We start from the raw sequence: 20933 nt of genomic DNA, 5'->3' as shown, positions 1-20933 counted from the left end.
CAGCTAATTTTTGTATTTTTAATAGAGACAGAGTTTCACAGTGTTGGTAAGGCTGGTCTCGAATTCCCAACCTTGTGATCCGCCCGCCTCGAACTCCCAAAGTGCTGGGATTACAGGCATGAGCCACCACGCCCAGCCTTGACAAATATTTTTAGCACCAAGGAGACCACATGGCTAGAGGTTGGAGAGGAAGACAGAGAATAGTAGGATGACAATGGAGAAATTCAAGAGTCAGATTAGGTGCTAAGGTCACACTAAGAAATGAAGTTTTTATGAAAGCAGCAATGAAAAATCACTTTTAAACAAGAGGGTAACATGATCTGATTTGTACTTTTAAGATTACTTGGCCGGGCGCAGTGGCTCACACCTGCAATCCCAGCAACTTTGGGAGGCCGAGGCGGGCAGATCGCGAGGTCAGGAGATTGAGACTATCCTGGCTAACGTGGTGAAACCCGGTCTCTACTAAAAATACAAAAAATTAGCCAGGCGTGGTGGCAGGCGCCTGTAGTCTCAGCTACTCGGTAGGCTAAGGCAGGAGAATGGTGTGAACCCAGGAGGCGGAGCTTGCAGTGAGCCGAGATCGCACCACTGTACTCCAGCCTGGGCGACAGAGCGAGACTCTGCCTTAAAAAAAAAAAAAAAAAAAAAGATTACTCTGAGGCCGGGTGTGGCGGGTCACTGGAAAGCCAAGGCAGGTAGATTGCTTAAGCCCAAGAGTTTGAGATCAGCCTGGACAACAGAGTGAAACCCTGTCTCTACAAAATATACAAAAATTAGCCAGGCACAGTGGTGTGCACCTGTAGTCCCAGCTACTCAGGAGGCTGACGCAGGAGGATGGCTTGAGCCCAGGAGGTTGCTGCAGTGAGCCAAGAGTGTGCCACTATACTCCAGCCTGGGAACGACCCTGTTCCCCACCCCGCATGCCCCAAAAAAGTCTACTCTGAATGATAGATGGAGAAGAGATAGGAGGACAAAATATGTGGCTGCTACAGTAGTCTGGTCAAGCAATATGGCTTGAACTTGCACGTTAGCAGTAGAGATGGAGGTAATTGGATGGATGTGAAATATTTTAAGCCAGAGGTTTGCAAACTACGGCCAAATCCAGGCAGCCTTGGGCCAGATCTCAACATGACAATTCATTTACATGTCCCCTATGGCTGTTTTCTTGACACAATGGCAGACTTGACAGTTTCAACAAAAACCATGTGGCCCACAAAGCTGAAAATATTGACTAACCGGCCCTTCATAGAAAGTTTGCTGACCTGTTTTGGACAAAGAAGAAACCAGACTTACTGAGGAATTCAATACAGGAATGAGGCAAAGTAAAGAATCAAGCACAGCTCTTAGGTTTCTTTTTAAGCCACTGAGATGGTGGGAGTGTTTCCTGAGATGGGAAACACGACAGTGGAACAGAACAGAAGGGTGGAGATAAAGAGCTCCATTTTGGATTTGTGAAGCATCAGATACACAAGAATAAATTTTTAAAAGGCATACATGAGAAGAGAATTCAGGGTTGACCCTGGATCTGGAAGTACAAATGTGGGAATAACTGGCACGTGGACGATGTTTGAAGTCGTGAAACTGGATGAGATCACCCAGGAAGAGAGTGTCAGCGCATAATCCAGCACCAAACCTGAATCACTCCAACATGCAGAGGCTGTATAAAGAAAAGGAAAAGACCCCAAGTAAAAAAGGAGAAACTCTATGACAATGACGTCATGAAAGTCAGGAAGATAGATTCAAAGGAGGAATCAGCTATGACAAATGCTGCTGAGAAGTCAAGTAAAATAAAGACAGAAATATCCATGAGACGCGTAGATCTAAAAGGTGAGACACAAAACATTTTTTTTTTTTTTTTGAGATGCGGTTTTCACTCTTGTTACCCAGGCTATACTGCAGTACCACGATCTCGGCTCACTGCAACCTCCACCTCCCAGGTTCAAGCAATTCTCCTGCCTCAGCCTCCCGAGTAGCTGGGATTACAGGCGCCTGCCATCACACCCAGTTAAATTTTTTTTGTATTTTCAGTAGAGACAGGGTTTCACCATGTTAGCCAGGCTGGTCTTGAACTCCTGACTTCAGGTGATCTGCCCGCCTCGGCCTCCCAAAGTGCTGGGATTACAGGTGTGAGCCACTATGCCCAGACCCTTTTTTAAATTAGAGACAGTGTCTCACTATGTTGCCCAGACTGGTCTCTAATTCCTGGCCTCAAGTAATCCTCCCACCTTGGCCTTGGAAAGCACTGGGATTGGGATTACAGGGGTGAGCCACTGCACCTAGCCAAAATATAGTTTAAAGGGTTTATTTGAGCTAAAATGAGGGCAGTTGCCTCAGGCACACTTTGCAGTTGAAGGGACTGCTCCATTAGCTTTTGTTACAACCAGGTTTTTTGTTTTTGTTTTTTTTTGAGACTTCCTTGCTCTGTCGCCCAGGCTGGAGTGCAGTGGCCGGATCTTGGCTCACTGTAAGCTCCGCCTCCCGGGTTCACGCCATTCTCCTGCCCCACCCTCCCGAGCAGCTGGGACTACAGGTACCCGCCACTTCGCCCAGCTAGTTTTTTTTTTTTTTGTCTTTTTAATAGAGACGGGGTTTCACCGTGTTAGCCAGGATGGTCTCGATCTCCTGACCTCATGATCCGCACATCTCGGCCTTCCAAAGTGCTGGGATTACAGGCGTGAGCCACTGTACCCGGCCAACAAGCAGGTTTTTAAAAGCAAAGGGAACAAGGAGTGGTCAATACCAAGTTATTGGACAGAAATTCTCATTGCTTTACAGAGATAACATTGATTAGTGATTAGCTATGCACTGTTGAATGATAGGATATGAGGTATGGTGTGAAATGCATATAGCATTTTATGTCTACCTGGAGGCAGTCAGTCTAAAGCCCACAGAGCAGATGGCTTCAAGAGACAATTATTTAGCTCAACAGGAAGTGATATGACAGATGTTTCATTCCAATTTCATTTCAGTCCAAGCTATGACTGAATTGAAATTGGAATAAAACATCAATTTCAATTCAGATTACGGGTCCCATAATTTAAAGAGCTTGCAGCCAGTGTGGAGGCTCGTAATCCCAACACTTTGGGAGGCCAAGGTGGGAGGATCGCTGGAGGCCAGGAGTTCAAGATCAGCCTGGGCAAAATAGTGAGACCCTGTCTCTCCAAAAACAAAAATTAAAAGTAGACAGGATGGTGGCGCAGGACTGTAAGTCCCTGCTACTCAGGAGGCTGAGGCAGGAGGATCACTCGAGCTCAGAAGTTCAAAGCTGCAGTGAGCTATGATCACTCCACGACACTCTGGCCTGGGCAACAAAGCAAGACCCTGTATAAAATAACATAATAAAATAAAAAGCTTTCATCTCTTAAATAAAATCTATTTTCCTTTTGTAAATCCCCCTCAGGCTTGATGACATGAAGTCCCCTGGGTGTAGAAAAGAGCAGTTCAGGGGGAGAGAAAGCCAAACTGGAGTAGCTGAGAGTTGACAGAGGCTTCTGTTCCCAGCCATATGACAGACAGCACACTTTCAACAACCCTCCTGCAGAAAACAACAAAAACTAAATAAGGTAATTTTTTTTTTGGGGGGGACAGAGTCTCGCTCTATCGCCCAGGCTGGAGTACAGTGGTGCAATCTCGGCTCATTGCAACCTCCACCCCCCCAGTTCAAGGATTCTCCTGTCTCAGCCTCTGGAGTAGCTGGGACTACCAGTGCCACCACACCCAGCTAATTTTTGTACTTTTAGTGGAGAGAGGGTTTTACTATTTGGCCAGGTTGGTCTCGAACTCCTGACCTCAAGTGATCTGCCCACCTCAGCCTCCCAAAGTGCTGGGATTACAGGTGTGAGCCACCACACTCAGCCAAGGTAATAATTTTTAAAGCACAATTTTAAGTGCCTCACTGAGTTGGCAAAAATGTAAGGAATCCAGAGAGGGCAAATATAACCTGGGAGCTAAGCAAGAGACAGAGCTAAGAGGTATCTGCTAAACTCTGGAGACGCCTCTCTATTTTTTCAGTTTTTGGGGTTTTTTTTTTTTTTCCTTAAACAGAGTCTCACTCTGTCACCCAGGCTGGGGTGCAGTGGCACCATCTCGACTCACTGCAACCTTCACCTCCCAGGTTCAAGTGATTCTCCTGCCTCAGTCTCCTGAGTAGCTGGGATTACAGGTGTGAGCCACCACGCCTGGCTAATTTTTTTGTATTTTAGTAGAGACGGGGTTTCACCACATTGGCCAGGCTGGTCTCAGACTCCTGACCTCAGGTGATCTGCCCGCCTTGGCCTCCCAAAATGCTGGGAGTACAGCCGTCAGCCACTGCACCCAACCTGTTTTTTGTTTTTTAAGTTTGTTTAAACAAATATAATTCTGGGGTGTCTTTATAAATTTATGGGAACAATCTAGTAGAGAAAAGAAATGAATGATACAGGAGAAGAGAAGCAATCAATGAAGGAACCCAGTCCTTGATTCCGCAGCATGGACAGATGTAGTCTGGGACAGGAACCAGGAAGTTGGTCTTCTGAGCCAGGAGAGGTAGTGAAGATCTGGAAATGGGCTGGGGAGACACTGAGAGAGCTCCCCTCTGATGGCTTCAGATGGGAGCTGAGGGAAGGGGTCGGGAGGAAATGCGTACGGAGCAGTCATCTTGGAGAGTAAGAAGAGGAATTTGCAAGGAAAGTTGTGAGACTGTAGGGCACTTCTGAGTCTACACTTTAGCCTGTGGTCATGAATCTGTAGTCAAACAATCAGCAGCAGGCATGGGGAAGGCTGATGTGAAGGGGGTGGTTTCAGGCTGGGTTGGGTTTTGGCCAGTCGGGTTAGAAGAGTCAGTGAGAGGTAAAGCAATTGAAAAGGTTAAGGCTTGCCACAGTGGCTCACGACTGTAATCCCAGTACTTTGGGAGGCCAAGGTAGGTGGATCACCTGAGATCAGGAGTTTGAGACCAGCCTGGCCAACATGGCAAAACCCTGTCTCTACTAAAAATACAAAAATTACCTGGGCATGGTGGCACACACCTGTAATCCCAGTTACTTGGGAGGCTGAAGCAGGAGAATCCTTGAACCCAGGAGGCAGAGGTTGCAGTGAGCTGAGATTGCGCCACTTCACTCCAGCCTGGGAGACAAAGCAAGACTCCATCTCAAACAAAAGGGAAAAAAAATTGAAGAGGTTTATAACAGAGTGAGGATAAAACTCAAAATGGGGTTTAAGGAGGGAAATGAAGTAAGCAGTTTCTACTACTCAATAAAAATGTATAGGTTCAGATGGGATTCTTTTTTTTTTTTTTTGAGATGGAGTCTTGCTCTGTCACCCAGTGCAGTGGTGTGATCTCGGCTCACTGCAAACTCCATCTCTCAGGTTCAAGCGATTCTCCTGCCTCAGCCTCCCGAGTAGCTGGGATTACAGGCACCCGCCACCACGCCCAGCTAATTTTTGTATTTTTAGTAGAGACAGGGTTTCACCATGTTGGCCTTGACTTCCTGACCTCATGATCTACCCGCCTCATCCTCCCAAAGTGCTGGGATTACAGGCATGAGCCACCGCACCCGGCCGGATCAAAAGAATTTTAAAGGCCAGGCACAGTTGCTCATGCCTATGATTCCAGCATTTTGGGAGGTCAGGCCAAGTGGATGGCTTGAGCCCAAGTGTTCAAAAAACCAGCCTAGGCAACATGGTGAAACTCTATCTCTGCAAAAAAAAAAATAGACAAATTAGCTAGGTGTAGTGGCACATGCCTATAATCCCAGCTATTTGGGAGGCTAAAGTGGGAGGATCACCACTGCCTGGGGAGGTCGAGGCTGCAGTGAGCCATGATCACACCGTTGTACTCCAGACTGGGGGTGACACAGTGAGACCCTGTCTCAAAAAAAAAAAAATAAAAGGAATGTTGTTAAAGTAGAGGCCACAGAATGAGGTCATAGTAAGCATGAGAGGAACTTGGATTTCAGATGTGCCAATGTAAGGGAGAGACCAGGGTCAGTGGAAAAATGGTTGCTGGAGGTGTGAAGGCCAGAAAACTGCAGGCCAGGGTGTTAAACAGATCATCCACAACGATGCCACAGCCTCAAAGAATAATGGTAGGAACAGGGGTGGAGAGAGAAACAATGAGTCAGAACATAAAGTTGCTGCTGAATTACACAACTGACCAGGTGGCCTAAAGATAACAGCTGTGAAGATGACAGGAGTGTTACAGCCTGAAGACAGGAGCTTCAAAGGAATTGGGGTATTTAAAGAAAGAAGCAAGAGAAATGCTCAGAATGTGAGGGAAAAAGAACAGAATCTAGGATGACTTGCAGCCTTCAGTTTGAGTAACTAATGGAGTCACTGAAGTCAGGAGGTATGTGTGATCTGGGGATAATGAGACGTGAGCTCAGGCTGGGACAAATTTAACTTCTCTGTGGCTCCATTTTGCAACCTGCAAAATGTGGTAAAAATCTACTTGACTCTAACAATGCAAGGATTAAAGAAGAGATTTTGGTTGTGTGTTTTTTTTTTTTTTTTTTTTTGGAGACCGAGTCTCACTCTGTCGCCCAGGCTGGAGTGCAGTCGCGTGATCTCAGATCACTGCAACCTCCACCTCCCGGGTTCAAGCGATTCTTGTGCCTCAGCATCCGAGTAGCCGGGATTACAGGTGCCCATCACCACGCCCAGCTAATTTTTGTCTTTTTAGTAGAGATGGGGTTTCGCCATGTTGGCCAGAATGGTCTCAAACCCCTGACTTCAAGTGATCCACCCACCTTGGCCTCCCAAAAGTGCTGGGATTACAAGTGTGAGCCACTGTGCCTGGCCTAAAGAAGAGACTCTGGAAAGCATCTAGCACGATATGGCTTAATTTCTAAGGCCTCACTCTCTCTCTGAAACACCACTACATGAGTTTCACACCCTCCTTCTTTCTTTGTTATTGTTCCTATCTTTGTTTTTGAGGTAGGGTCTCACTCTGTTGCCCAGGCTGGAGGGCAGTGGCATGATCATAGCTCACTGCAGCCTCAAATTCCTGGGCTCAGGCGATCCTCCCAACTCCACCTCCTACGTAGCTGAGACAACAGGCGTGCACCACCATGCCTTCCTAAACATAAAATTATCGTGGTAAAGATAGGGTCTTGCTATGTTGCCCAGGCTGGTCCTGAACTCCTGGACTCAAGCAATACTCCCACCTTGGCCTCCCGAAGTGTGAGGATTACAAGTGCAAGCCACTGCACTCAGCAGATCTTCCTTCTAACCAGAAGCCAACGAGGTAGTTTATTGAGGAAGAGGTCAAGCTCAAGATCTCCAAGCAGAGGGGGAAAGCATCGAGAGATGGACACACAGGCAGTATACCTCAGTGTCTTTGTGATGCAATTCATCCTGCTCGTGAGATCCTTCCTCCCTCTCCTCTGAGCCATGTTGGTGAGATTCACATTTGCCTTTCTTGCAGTGGCCACCACAGGACTTCTTTCTCTCCCCTTTCTGAAGTGCCTGCAGCTGGGAGATGAACTTGGTCTTCCACGCTCTGAAGTCCGCCTCAATGCTGCCATGCTTGCTTTTAACCACGTCGCAGTCGCCCTCCCCTCGACTCATCACACGATGTGCGCCAAGCATCCAGAGCCACTTGTCAACATTTTTGCCAACCTGCGAGGAAAAGACAGGCTAAAAGCACTGTTCTCTAAATCAGGGTTTTCCAGACTGCTCTGCAAAAGCCCAAAGTCCTTCTGGGGCCCCTGGTCACGGGCTGCTGCTGAGGAAGAGGAAATTGCTTGGCACAATGACCTTCAAGCCTTCAAGTTCCAGCCTTGACCCAGAAGAGCTGCATTTTACGTATTCTACTTTTCTGCATTCAATTTTTTGTTAATCAAAAGGACAAACAAATCCCCTTTATCAAATGAAGGGTTAATGACTAAAACAAAAATTTGAAACCTACCATTCTATATCATATTAAGAACAAAACAGGAGTTAACAAAATAAATGAGTTCCAAAAATGTAACAAAGCCTATGGGGCCTAAGCTGATTCAGTTATAAAATGAAAATGTAATCAATTTGGCAAGATTCGTGATTTCCTAAACTCAGTAATTTATTTCACTGTGATATGAAGCAATTAAGCTGAGGAAGAGAGGTTATCACAGGCACAGTTAAGAGCTCAAAAACTTAATCAGCTTCCTCGGTGGCAAGGCATTAAACAAAATATTTACATATCTAGACCAGGTGCAGTGTCTCACGCCTGTAATCCCAGCACTCTGGGAGGCTGAGGCAGGCAGACTGCTTGAGGCCTTGAGGCCAGGAGTTCAAAACCAGCCTGGCCAACATGGTGAGACCCCCGTCTCTACTAAAAATACAAAAATTAGTGGGGCGTGGTGGCACACGCATGTAATTCAGGCTACTTGGAAGGCCGAGGCATGAGAATTCCTTGAACCCAGGAGGCAGAGATTACAATGAGCCGAGACTGTGCCATTGTACTCCAGTCTGGGCAAGAAAGTGACTCTGTCTCAACAAAAAAAAAATTTACATATCTGAATTTGCCCATTCATAATCTAATTTCTTTGAAAATATGGGGATAGGCCAGGTGCAGTGGCTCACGCCTATAATTCCAGCACTTAGGGAGACTGGGGTGAGAAGCATGCTCAAGCCCGAGTTCAACACCAGCCTGGGCACCAAAGGAAAACCCAGCCTCTACAAAAAATACGAAAACGGCCGGGCGCGGTGGCTCAAGCCTGTAATCCCAGCACTTTGGGAGGCCGAGACGGGCGGATCACGAGGTCAGGAGTTCGAGACCATCCTGGCTAACACGGTGAAACCCCGTCTCTACTAAAAAATACAAAAAAAAACTAGCCGGGCGAGGTGGCGGGCGCCTGTAGTCCCGGCTACTCGGGAGGCTGAGGCAGGAGAATGGCGTAAAAACCCGGGAGGCAGAGCTTGCAGTGAGCTGAGATCCGGCCACTGCACTCTAGCCTGGGCAACACAGCGAGACTCCGTCTCAAAAAAAAAAAAAAAAAAAAAAAATACGAAAACTAGCTGGATGTGGTGGGCGCCTGTGGTCCCAGCTACTCAGTAGGCTAAGGTGGGAGGATCACCTGAGCCCAGGGAGGTCGAGGCTGCAGCAAGCTATGATCATGCCACTGAACTCCAACCTAGGCAGCACAGTGAGATCCTGGCTCAAAAAACACATAATCAAAAATGTTTTTAATGAAAATATGGGGCAAAATCTACATTGTGACACAATAGAATGAAAACAGCTTTTTTTTTTTTTTTTTTTGAGACAGAGTCTCGCTCTGTCGCCCAAGCTGGAGTGCAGTGGCGCGATCTCGGCTCACTACAAGCTCCGCCTCCCGGGTTCACGCCATTCTCCTGCCTCAGCCTCCTGAGTAGCTGGGACTACAGGCGCCCGCCACCACGCCCGGCTAATTTTTTGTATTTTTAGTAGAGACGGGGTTTCACTGTGGTCTCGATCTCCTGACCTTGTGATCCGCCCGCCTCGGCTTCCCAAAGTGCTGGGATTACAGGCGTGAGCCACCGCGCCCTTTATTTTTATTTATTTTTTTTTGAGACGGAGTTTCACTCATTACCCAGGCTGGAGTGCAATGGTACGACCTCGGCTCACTGCAACCTCCACCTCCCGGGTTCAAGTGATTCTCCTGCCTCAGCCTCCCAAGTAGCTGGGATTACAGGCACGCACCACCATGCCCGGCTAATTTTGTATTTTTAGTAGAGATGGGGTCTCTCCATGTTGGTCAGGCTGGGGTCGAACTCCCGACCTCAGGTGATCCGCCTGCCTCTGCCTCCCAAAGTGCTGGGATTACAGGTGTGAGCCACTGCGCCTAGCCGAAAACAGCTTTTAAAGAAAACTTCCCACCTCCACCGTCACTCATACTCCACCAGAGACAGACAGCCAGGCAGGGCTCATCCCTAGGAAGAGGTACACAATGCAAATGACCAAGAAACTGAGAGGCTCCATCGTTTCATTGTTTTCAAGTGTAAAGAACAGGATGCAAAAGGAGCCAAGTTAATTTCATTTAGAAAAATAGCCCAGGGGCCAGGCGCGGTGGCTCAAGCCTGTAATCCCAGCACTTTGGGAGGCCGAGACGGGCGGATCACGAGGTCGGGAGATCGAGACCATCCTGGCTAACACGGTGAAACCTCGTCTCTACTAAAAAAATACAAAAAACTAGCCGGGCGAGGTGGTGGGCGCCTGTAGTCCCAGCTACTCGGGAGGCTGAGGCAGGAGAATGGCGTGAACCCGGGAGGCGGAGCTTGCAGTGAGCTGAGATCCAGCCACTGCACTCCAGCCTGGGCGACAGAGCGAGACTCCGTCTCAAAAAAAAAAAAAAAATAGCCCAGGAAAACTACCCAAAAATTTTAATGTTTTATTACATAAAGGGCAATGAATGTTTTTTTCTCCACTTCCCTTGAAAAATTCATGATTGTTTTAAACTGAGTTCAGGCTGGACATGCTCACGCCTGTAATCCCAGCAATGTGGGAGGCCAAGTTGGGTAGGACTGCTTGAGGCAGGAGTTTGAACTAATCTCTACAAAAAGTTAAAACATTAGCAAGGGGTGGTGGTACACGCTTATAGTTCCAGCTACTAGGGAGGCTGACTTCGAGGATCCCTCGAGCCTAGGACTTCAAGATTCAGAGAATTCTGATCAGGTCACTGCATTCCAGCCTAGGCGACAAAGCAAGACCCTGTCTTAAAAAAAAATAAAAATAGCCGGGCGTGGTGGCTCACGCCTGTAATCCCAGCACTTTAGGAGGCCGAGGCGGGTGGATCAGGAGATCGAGACCATCCTGCCTAACACAGTGAAATCCCGTCTCTACCAAAAATACAAAAAAAAATTAGCCGAGCGTGGTGGTGGGCGCCTGTAGTCCCAGCTACTTGGGAGGCTGAGGCAGGAGAATGGCGTGAACCCTGGAGGCGGAGCCTGCAGTGAGCCGAGATCGCGCCACTGCACTCCAGCCTGGGCGACAGAGCGAGACTCCGTCTCAAAACAAATAAATAAATAAAAATAAAAATAATTTTTAAAAAAAATTTTTTTAAAGAGTTCTCCTGCATTAAGAGCTTGGGCAGGCCAGGCATGGTGACTCACAACTGTAATCCCAGCACTTTGGGAGGCCAAGATGAGTGGATCACCTGAGGTCAGGAGTTCAAGACCAGCCTGGCCAACATGGTGAAACTCTGTCTCTACCAAAAATACAAAAAAATTAGCAGGGCATAGTGGTGGGTGCCTATAATCCCAGCTACTCAGGAGGCTGACGCAGAAGAACTGCTTGAATCTGGGAGGTAGAAGTTGCAGTTAGCCAAGATCACGCCACTGCACTCCAGCCTGGGTGGCAGCATGAGACTCCATCTCATAAAAAAAGAGCTTGGGCAATAAAGGTCACTCAACAACAGAAAAGGCAGTTGAGCAAATCCAAAGACTCAGTAATCTTCCATCTACAAGGTCCTGCCTGGGGACCATGGGTCCAGCCCACTAAAACACTAAACAATATGAGGAATACTCATTCATTTTATTCAACAAAAATGTATTGAGAATCTACTGTATGCCAAGTTTGAATATGTATGTATAGCAATATCCAGTTATAAAGAATAAAAGAGTGCCGGGCACAGTGGCTCACACCTGTAATCCCAGCACTTTGGGAGGTCAAGGCGGGTGGATCACCTGAGGTTAGGCGTTCAAGACCAGCCTGGCCAACATGAAGAAACCCCGTCTCTACTAAAAATACAAAAATTAGTTGGGCATGATGGCAGGTGCCTATAATCCCAGCTACTCAGGAGGCTGAGAAATGAGAATTGCTTGAACCCAGGAGGCAGAGGTTGCCATGAACCAAGACCACACCACTGCACTCCAGCTGGGGAATAGAGCGAGACTCTGTCTCAAAAAAAAAAAAAAATAGAATAACAGAAGAGGCTGGGTGCAGTGGCTCACGCCTGCCTGGCCAACATGGTGAAACCCCGTCTCTATTAAAAATACAAAAACGAGACAAGCATGATGGCACATCACTGTAATCCCAGCTACTCAGGAGGCTGAGGCAGGAGAATCGCTTGAACCCGGGAGGTGGAAGTCGCAGTGAGCTGAGATGGCGTCACTGCACTCCAGCCTGGGCGACAGAGCAAAACTCTGTCTCAATCGATCAATAAATAAAATAACAGACGAAACGTATTTATTTATAGCTACCAAAGTCTGTGGATTATTTCACGTGTGTGTGTGTGTGTGTGTGTGTGTGTGTGTGTATCTACAGGGAGAATTTATTTCTATAACTCAATATAGACCTACCTTGTTGAAGTGGCTGGCATAGGCAGAATTTCCCAGGCCAAACACCGCATATCTCATACCCTTCAGGTAACTTTTGCCAAATCGAAAATCACTGGACGCTTCCTCTAACCATTTGCAGAACCACTCTGCACTTTCGGTTGGTCGGCCATCAGTATATGTCGCAACCAGGAACACACAGACATTTTTACTAGTCACCTAACCAAGAAAGTAATTGTTTCAGTAGAATATTCGAGGCATAAATTATCTCAATGAAGAAAAATCCTTTGAAAAAATGCATACTCATCTCTAAGAACAAAGGGCTTGCTGCCTTTTTGGTTTTTTTTTTTTTTGAGACAGAGTCTCACTTTGTCACACAGGCTAGAGTGCAGTGGCGTGATCTCAGCTCACTGCAACCTCCACCTCCCGAGTTTAAGCAATTCTCATGCCTCAGCCTCCCAAGTAGCTGGGACTACAGGCGTGCACCACCACGGCTAATTTTTCTATTTTCAATAGAGATGAGGTTTCACCATGTTGCCCAGGCTGCCCTATATGCCTGAGCTCAAGCGATCCACCAGCCCTGACCTCTCAACTTGCTGGGATTATAGGCAAGAGCCACCATGCCTGGCCTCTATTTTTTTAAAGAAAGTTTTAGTGGAACACAGTCACGCTCATTCATTTACGTATTATCTATGGCTGTTTTGTGCCTCAGTGACAAAACTGAGTAGCTGCCCGGCCCACAAAGGTGAAGATACTTACTACCTGGCCCTTTACATGAAAGTTTGTCAACCCCAACTCCATGTGCTTCTTCTTTTTTTTTTTAGATGGAGATTTGCTTTTGTCACCCAAGTTGGAGGGCAATGGCACAATCTCGGCTCACTGCAACCTCCGCCTCCCAGGTTCAAGTAATTCTCCTGCCTCAGCCTCCCAAGTAGCTGGGATTACAGGCACCCACCACCATGCCCAGCTAATTTTTGTATTTTTAGTAGAGACGTGATTTCACCACGTTAGCCAGACTGGTCTCGAACTCTTGACCTCAGGTGATCCGCCCACCTCGGTCTCCCAAAGTTCTGAGATTACAGGCGTGAGCCACCACGCCCAGCCTCTAACTGCTTCTCTGACTCTACCTGCATCAGCGTCGCCAGGAGCACTGTTCAAGCTCCACAGTGCGGCTAGGCTAAGTCCTGAGATTCTGCATTTCTGGCAAGTTCACAGGAGATGCTGATGCTGCTGGCTCAGAGGCCACATTTTGAGAACCACTGCTGTAGGGTGAAATCCCCTAACTGGGCATGACTGGAGAAAGGGGAGAAATATTTTTCAGATGAAGAAATTAAATCCTCATAGATATTAAGTAATAGGCCCGGGCACAGTAGCTGATGCCTGTAATCCCAGTACTACGGGAGGCCAAGGCAAATAAATCATCTGATGTCAGGAGTTCGAGACCAGCCTGGCCAACATGGTGAAACCCCGACTTTACTAAAAATATAAAAATTAGCCAGGAGTGGTGGTGGGCACCTGTAATTCCAGCTACTCAGGAGGCTGAGGCAGGAAAATCACTTGAACCCCGAAGATGGAGGTTGCAGTGAGCCAAGATCACACCAGTGCACTCCAGCCTGGGCAACAAGAGCGAAACTCCATTAAAAAAAAAAAAGATCTTAACTAACGCATTGAGGTCCACAGCTAATAAGAGACTTCTCTGATTCCAAAACCCATACTCTTTCTGCTCTTGACCTTTTGGTTGGATTGCCCATGGTCTACAAGCATAACACACTGCCATCATTAACAACCCTTCCTTGATTAAGAGATTCAAAACAGGGGTGAGGGCTGTATATATCTATATTATATATCTATAATCCTAGTACTTTGGGAGACTGAGGCCAGGAGTTGGAGACCTGCCTGGGCAACATAGTGAGACCGTATCTCTATAAAAAATCTTTTAAAATTAGCTGGGCATGGCAGCACATGCCTGTAGTCTCAGCTACTTTAGGAAGCTGAGGAAGGAGGATCACTTGAGCCTGGGAGGCTGAAATTGCACCACTGCACTCCAGAGCCTGGGTGAGAGAGTGAGAGCCTGTCTCAATAAAATAAATTTTAAAAAAATAAAAATAGTAGGGGCCAGGCACAGTGGCTCACACCTGTAATCCCAGCACTTTGGGAGGCCGAGGTGGGCGGATCACTTGAGGCCAGGAGTTTGAGACCAGCCTGGCCAACATGGTGAAACCTTGTTTCCAGCAAAAAATAAAAATAAATAAATAAATAAAATTAGCTGGGCATGGTGGTGCATGCCTGTAAATCCCAGCTACTTGGGAGGCTGACGCAGGAGAATCACTTGAACCTGGAGGTGGACATTGCACTGAACTAAAATTGCACCACTGCACTCCAGCCTGGGCGACATAGTGATACTCCATCTCAAAAAAAAAAAAAGAAAATTGTGGGAAGGAGTGAACTTCCAACCACCCAAGCTTTCTCACCTCTAGCCCTGCCCCAGGAGAATTTAACAAACCTGAAGGACAAGCCCCACACGTGAGAATCAGTGAACCTCACTCCACATTCAATGCTCTGATTCACATTGGAATTCAACTAACTGAAATCCCTTAGCATGAAAATTAAATTTACTCTGAAGATTCTAGTTACCTAATTAAATTTATTCTGAAGACTGCAGGTCAGTTAAATTTGAGAGTTCTGATTGAAGAAAAAATAAGACAATTACCAACCTCTTCTATCAGATGATCATCCGGATCATATTCTTTTAGATTAATAATTGCCACAGGTAGATCCAAGGACATAACTGCTTCAGCAAGAACTGTTGCAAATCCCTAATAGGACAAAAAAAATATCAAATAAAGTCTTCAACGAGCCAAATACAGCCCTCATTTACCCCTGTTGGCACAAGAATGTGGCAGTCCTCATGAAAAATGTCTTCAGTGACTGATATGTATCTTCATGAACACAAATTCTATCCTCACCCTTACTATTTTCTTGGGTACTATTACAGAGATCATTCGTGTTGTTCTCATCCGATCAGGGTTTATATAGGACTGAATCTAATTTGGCTTTGGATGATCAATCTGCCTTGCCCTACTAGATTAAACTTATCAGCCAGGCAAGATGGCTTATGCCTGTAATCCCAGCACTTTGGGAGGCTGAGGTGGGAGGATCACTTGAGGCCAAGCCTGGGCAGCAAAGTGAGACCTCATCTCTATAAAAAAATTTAAAAATTAGCCAGGTGTGATGGCACATACCTGTAGTCCCAGCTACTCAAGAGGCTGAGACGGGAAGATCCCCTGAGCCCAGGGGTTAGAGGAAACAGTGAGCTATGATCACACCAATGCACTCTAGCCTGGGACACTGACTGAGATCCTGTCTCATAAAGAAAATAATATATTAAAAAGAATAAACACAGAGAAGTGCAAAAAGAAATAGTGAAGAATGGGCTGGGCACAGTGGCTCACACCTGTAATCCCAGTACTTTGGGAGGCCAAGGCGGGCAGACCACTTGAGGTCAGGAATTCGAGACTAGCCTGAACATGGTAAAACCAGTCTCTACTAAAAATACAAAATTAGCCAGGCATGGTGGCACACACCTGTAATCTCAGCTACTCGGGAGGCTGAGGCAGGAGAATCACTTGAATCCAGGAGGTAGAGGCTGCAGTGAGCCAAGATTGCACTCCAGCCTGGGCAACAAAACTCCATCTCCAAAAAAATAAATAAATAAAATAAAAGAAATAGTGAAGAGTGAAAAGAATGGGAAACATGAAAAGAAGCTGGTTGACAGACAGGAAAAAGCCGTAGGGAAGAGTTCACAGGGCTGCCAGAACCCCAGAGAAGCTCTGGGCTCCGAGCAGCCACTGCAACAAAAGATGGCATGAATGTCTTTTGTATGCTAATGAGATGACTTATTGGAGCCAGGCCTCAGGTAGCTTCAGGATGGAGGCTGGTTGCCAGAGAAACTGAGAGAGGTTAAACTCAACACCTCCTACCCCGGCCCCAACAGGGAACACTAGGGAGAGAAGAGGAACTGGAGATTGAGCTTAATCACCAAGGCCAATAATTTAATCAATCGTGCCCATGTAATGGAGCCTCCAAGAAAAACCCCTGAAACAATGGGGATTGTGTTGGTGAACATACCAATGTTCCGGGGGGGAAGACTCGGCCAGAGATGGCCTGGAAGCCCTGCTCAACCCCCACCCCTCCATAGCCGGCCCTGTGCAGCTCTTCCATTCGGCCGTTCCTGAGTTGCATCCTTTATAATAAACTAGTAAACATAAGTCAAGCAATTTCCTGAGGTCTGTGAGTCATCCTACAGAAGCTCAGGAGGCAGTGGTGCAGAACCCTAAATTTAAAGCCAGGACTTGTGACTGGTGTCTGAAGTGGGGGCAGTCTCATGGGCTAATGGTAACTCCCAATAGTAAGCATGAGAACTGGTATAGAAAAAGGACAGGTTGGCCGGGCGTGGTGGCTCACATGCCTGTAATCCCAGCACTTTGGGAAACTGAGGTGGACAGATCACTTGAGATCAGGAGTTCGAGACCAGCCTGACCAACACAGTGAAACCCCGTCTCTACTAAAAATACAAAAATTAGCTGGGCATGGTGGTGGGCACCTGTAATCCCAGCTACTCGGGAGACTGAGGGAGGAGAATTGCTTGAACCCAGAAGGCGGAGGTTGCGGTGAGCCGAGATCATGCCACTGCACACCAGCCTGGACAACAGAGCGAGACTCTGTCTCAAAAAAAAAAAGAAAAAAAGAAAAAGAAAAAAGGTATTTGGGGGTCAGAAAACACTACTGCAGCAGGCCTCAAGAACTGATATGGTTTGGATATTCATCCCCTCCAAATATCATAAACATGTAATCTCCAATGTTGGAGGTGAGCTTGAACAGGAGGTGTCTGGGTCATGGGGATGGGTCCCTCATGAGTGGCTTTGTGACCAGTGGAGGGTCTTGACTAGGAGTTGTCCAGGTTCTTCGCAGGTTGAACAAATAATTGCAAAAAATGCACAAGCAAAGCAACAAAAGAACAAAGCAACAAAAACACAGATTTATTGATGGGAAGGTACACTCTACAGAGAGGAAGCAGGCTTGAGCAAGTGGCTCAGGAGGTCCAGTTGTAATGTTCCTTGGGTTTTTATTAAGCTAGAAGAATTTGGTAACACCCCCAGTACCCTTTGGAGGCTTCCAATTGGTTACACCCTGTGAAAATGAAGAATTGGCTCGTGGCCAATCAGAGGCTGAAGTGGAGTTACACCCTATGCAAATAAAGAATTGGTCCACAGCCAATCAGAGGCTAAAGCTTTCCTTTCAGTTTAATTCAAGGAAGTCAGCCACAGGTTGGCCTTAGGCTCTCACTCTCCAGACTCTACTCTCATACCTCAGCTTGCTGCCCTCCCCTTGGCGTGTTGAGTTCTTGCCCTATTAGTTCATAGCTGGCTGTTAAAAAAAAAAGCCTCACATCTCTCCCTACTCTTTCGTTCCCTCTCTTACCACGTGGTACCTGTTCCTCCAGGGGTGGAAACTTCCTGAAGCTTTATCAGAAGCCAAGTGGATGTTGGCACCATGCTTGTCCAGTCTGCAGAACCCTGAACCAAATAAACCTCTTTTCTTTATAAATTACAGTATTAGTCCATTCTTGTATTGCTATAAAAAAATACTTGGCTGGGCATGGGGGCTCATGTCTGTAATCCCAGCACTTTGGGAGGCCGAGGAGGGCAGATCACTTGAGGTCAGGAGTTCAAGACCAGCCTGGGCAACATGGTGGAACCCATCTCTACCAAAAATACAAAAAATTAGCTGGGCATGGTGGCAGGTACCTGTGGTCCAGCTACTTGGGAGGCTGAGGTGGAAGGATCGCTTGAGCCTGGGAGGCAGAGGTTGCAGTGAGCCGAGATCACGCCACTGTACTCCAGCCTGGGCAACTGAGCGGGACTCCATCTCAAAAAAAAAAAGAAAAGAAAAAAGAAATACCTGAGACTGGGAAATTTATTTAAAAAAAAAAAAAAAAAAGAGGTTTAGGGCCAGGCACGGTGTCTCACACCTATAATCCCAGCACTTTGGGAGGCCAAGGTGTGTGGATCACGAGGTCAGGAGATCAAGACCATCCTGGCTAACCTGGTGAAATCCCATCTCTACTAAAAACACAAAAAATTAGCCGGGTGTGGTGGCAGGCACCTGTGATCCCAGCTACTCAGGAGGCTGAGGTAGGAGAATACCATGAAACCGGGAGGCGGAGCTTGCAGTGAGCTGAGATGGCGCCACTGCATTCCAGGCTGGGTGACAGAGCAAGACTCCGTCTCAAAAAAAAAAAAAAAAAAGAGAAGTTTAATTGGCTCACAGTTCTGCAGACTGTACAGGAAGTGTAACGGCATCTGCTTCTGAGGAAGCCTCAGGGAGACTCCAATCTTGGTGGAAGGCAAAGGGGGAGCAGGCACATGACATGGCAGGAGCAAGAAAGAGAAGGAGGAGGTGCCACCCACTTTTAAACAGCCAGATCTCATGAGAACTCACTGTAGTGAGGACAGTACATGGTAGATGGTGCTAAACCACTCAAGCGAAATCCGCCCCCAAGATCCAAGCACCTGCCACCAGGCCCCACCTCCAACACTGGGAACTACGATTCGACGTAAGATCTGGTGGGGACACAGACCCAAACCATATCAATTACCCAGTGCAGGTATTCCTTTAGGGCAATGCAAAACAGACTAACACAAGGATAAGGTGAGATTTGAGCCAAAGCTGAAGGAACTGGGAGAACTATGAGGTTATCCCAGGCGGCAGGAACAGTGAAGCGCAAAGGCCCGAAGGAGGTTACTAAGACTGAAAAAAGGGGACCAAGGAGATGGGGTAAGAGAGTTAACAAAGAGCCACAAGCATAGGATCTCTGGGCCACTGTGAGGGCTTTGGCATTGACTCTTGAATGAAGGGGTCAGTGCGGGGTTTTAAGCAGAGGGATGATGTGATTTCACCCAAGTTTTCAGTCACTGAGGTTGCTGAGTTGAGAGTATACTGGAGTCAGAAGAGGGCCGAATGGTACTGAATCAGAAAGACTGTCTTAGTCCATTTTGCTATAAAAGAGTACCTGAGACTGGGTAATCTATGTTTTTTCTTTTATTTTTTTTTTGAGACAAGGTCTCACTTTGTCGCCCAGGCTGGAATGCAGTGGCACAGTCATGGCTCACTGCAGTCTTGACCTCCAGGGCTCAAGCAATCCTCCCACCTCAGCCGCCTGAGTAGCTAGGACTACAGGCACACGCCACCATGCCCAGCTAATTTTTGAATTTTTTGTAGAGATAGAGTTTTGTCATGTTGCACAGGCTGGTCTCAAACTCCTGGGCTCAAGTGATCCACCTGCCTTGGCCTCCCAAGGTGCTGGGATTATAGGCGTGAGGCACTGTGCCTAGCCCAATCTGTTTTAAAAAGGTTTATTTAATGCAGAGAACCCCAGTGAGATATTACATAAGATGGCCATTGCCAAGACACATAATCATCAGATTCTCCAAGGTCGAAATGAAAGAAAAAATGTGAAAGGCAGCTAGAGAGAAGAGCCAGGTCAGTTACATAGGGAATCCCATCAGGGTAACAGTGAACCTTTCAGCAGAAACCCTACAATCCAGAAGAGATGGGGGCCTATATTCAGCGTTCTTAAAGAAAAGAAATTTCAGGCAGGGCATGGTGGCTCACATCTGTAATCCCATCACTTTGGGGGGCCGATACGGCTGAATCACCTGAGGTCAGGAGTTAGAGACCAGCCTGACAAACGTGATGAAACCTCGTCTCTTCTAAAAATGCAAAAATTAGCCAGACGTGGTGGCGCGCACCTGCAGCCTCAGCTACTCAGGAGGCTGAGGCAGGAGAATTACTTGAACCCGGGAGGCGAAGGTTGCAGTGAGCTGAGATCACACAACTGCACTCCAGCCTGGGTGACAGAGACTCTGTCTCAAAAAAGAAAACAAGAAATTTCAAACAAGAATTTCATATCCAGCCAAATTAAGCTTCATGAGCAAAGGAGAAACAAGATCCTTTTAGGCAAACAAATGCTATGGGAATTTATTACAACCAGACCTGCATCACAGGAGTCCTTAATGAAATGCTAAATACGTAAAGGAAAAACTGTTATGGGCCACCATAAAAAGGTTTATTTGTTTCAGAATTCTGATATCTGAAAAAGTTCAAGATTGGACATCTACATCTGGTGAGGGCTCCAGGCTGCTTCTACTCCTGGCAGAGTAGAAGTGAAAGGGAGCTGGTGAGCACAAAGATCACATAGCAAGAGAGGAAACAAAGAGTGAAGGAGAGGTTCCAGGCTCTTCTTATCAATAAGCTCTCTTGGGAACTAAGAAAGCAAGAACATGGCCGGGCACGGTGGCTCAAGCCTGTAATCCCAGCACTTTGGGAGGCCGAGACGGGCAGATCACAAGGTCAGGAGATCGAGACCATCCTGGCGAACACGGTGAAACCCTGTCTCTACTGAAAAAATACAAAAAACTAGCCGGGTGAGGTGGCGGGCGCCTGTGGTCCCAGCTACTCAGGAGGCTGAGGAAGGAGAATGGCGTAAACCTGGGAGGCGGAGCTTGCAGTGAGCTGAGATCCCGCCCCTGCACTCCAGCCTGGGCAACAAGTGAAAAACTCTGTCTCAAAAAAAAAGAACAAAGAATAAAAGGTTTGTCTGGGCATGGTGGCTCACGCCTGTGATCCCAGCACTTTGGGAGGCCAAAGCGGGCGGACTAGGAGGT

The 20933-nt window shown here is 47.1% G+C and overlaps 1 protein-coding gene across 2 annotated transcripts in view; it reads right to left on the bottom strand.

The window, feature by feature from the left end:
• Positions 1-20933, bottom strand: part of LOC105466335 (S-adenosyl-L-methionine-dependent tRNA 4-demethylwyosine synthase TYW1) — a 252872-nt gene that overhangs the window by 226705 nt on the left and 5234 nt on the right. For both annotated transcript variants that reach the window (XM_071095310.1, XM_011715316.3), the window contains exons 4-6: positions 14922-15023; positions 12232-12426; positions 7306-7596 (exon numbers count right to left, since the gene is read on the bottom strand). In XM_071095310.1, coding sequence (XP_070951411.1) covers positions 7306-7596; positions 12232-12426; positions 14922-15023 — 588 coding nt within the window. The remainder of the gene's footprint in view (positions 1-7305; positions 7597-12231; positions 12427-14921; positions 15024-20933) is intronic.

The sequence above is a fragment of the Macaca nemestrina genome, chromosome 4, assembly GCF_043159975.1.
Source record: "Macaca nemestrina isolate mMacNem1 chromosome 4, mMacNem.hap1, whole genome shotgun sequence".
NCBI lineage: Eukaryota > Metazoa > Chordata > Mammalia > Primates > Cercopithecidae > Macaca > Macaca nemestrina.
Note: the sequence above shows the minus strand (reverse complement) of the source record. Positions and strands in the feature narration are given on the sequence as shown.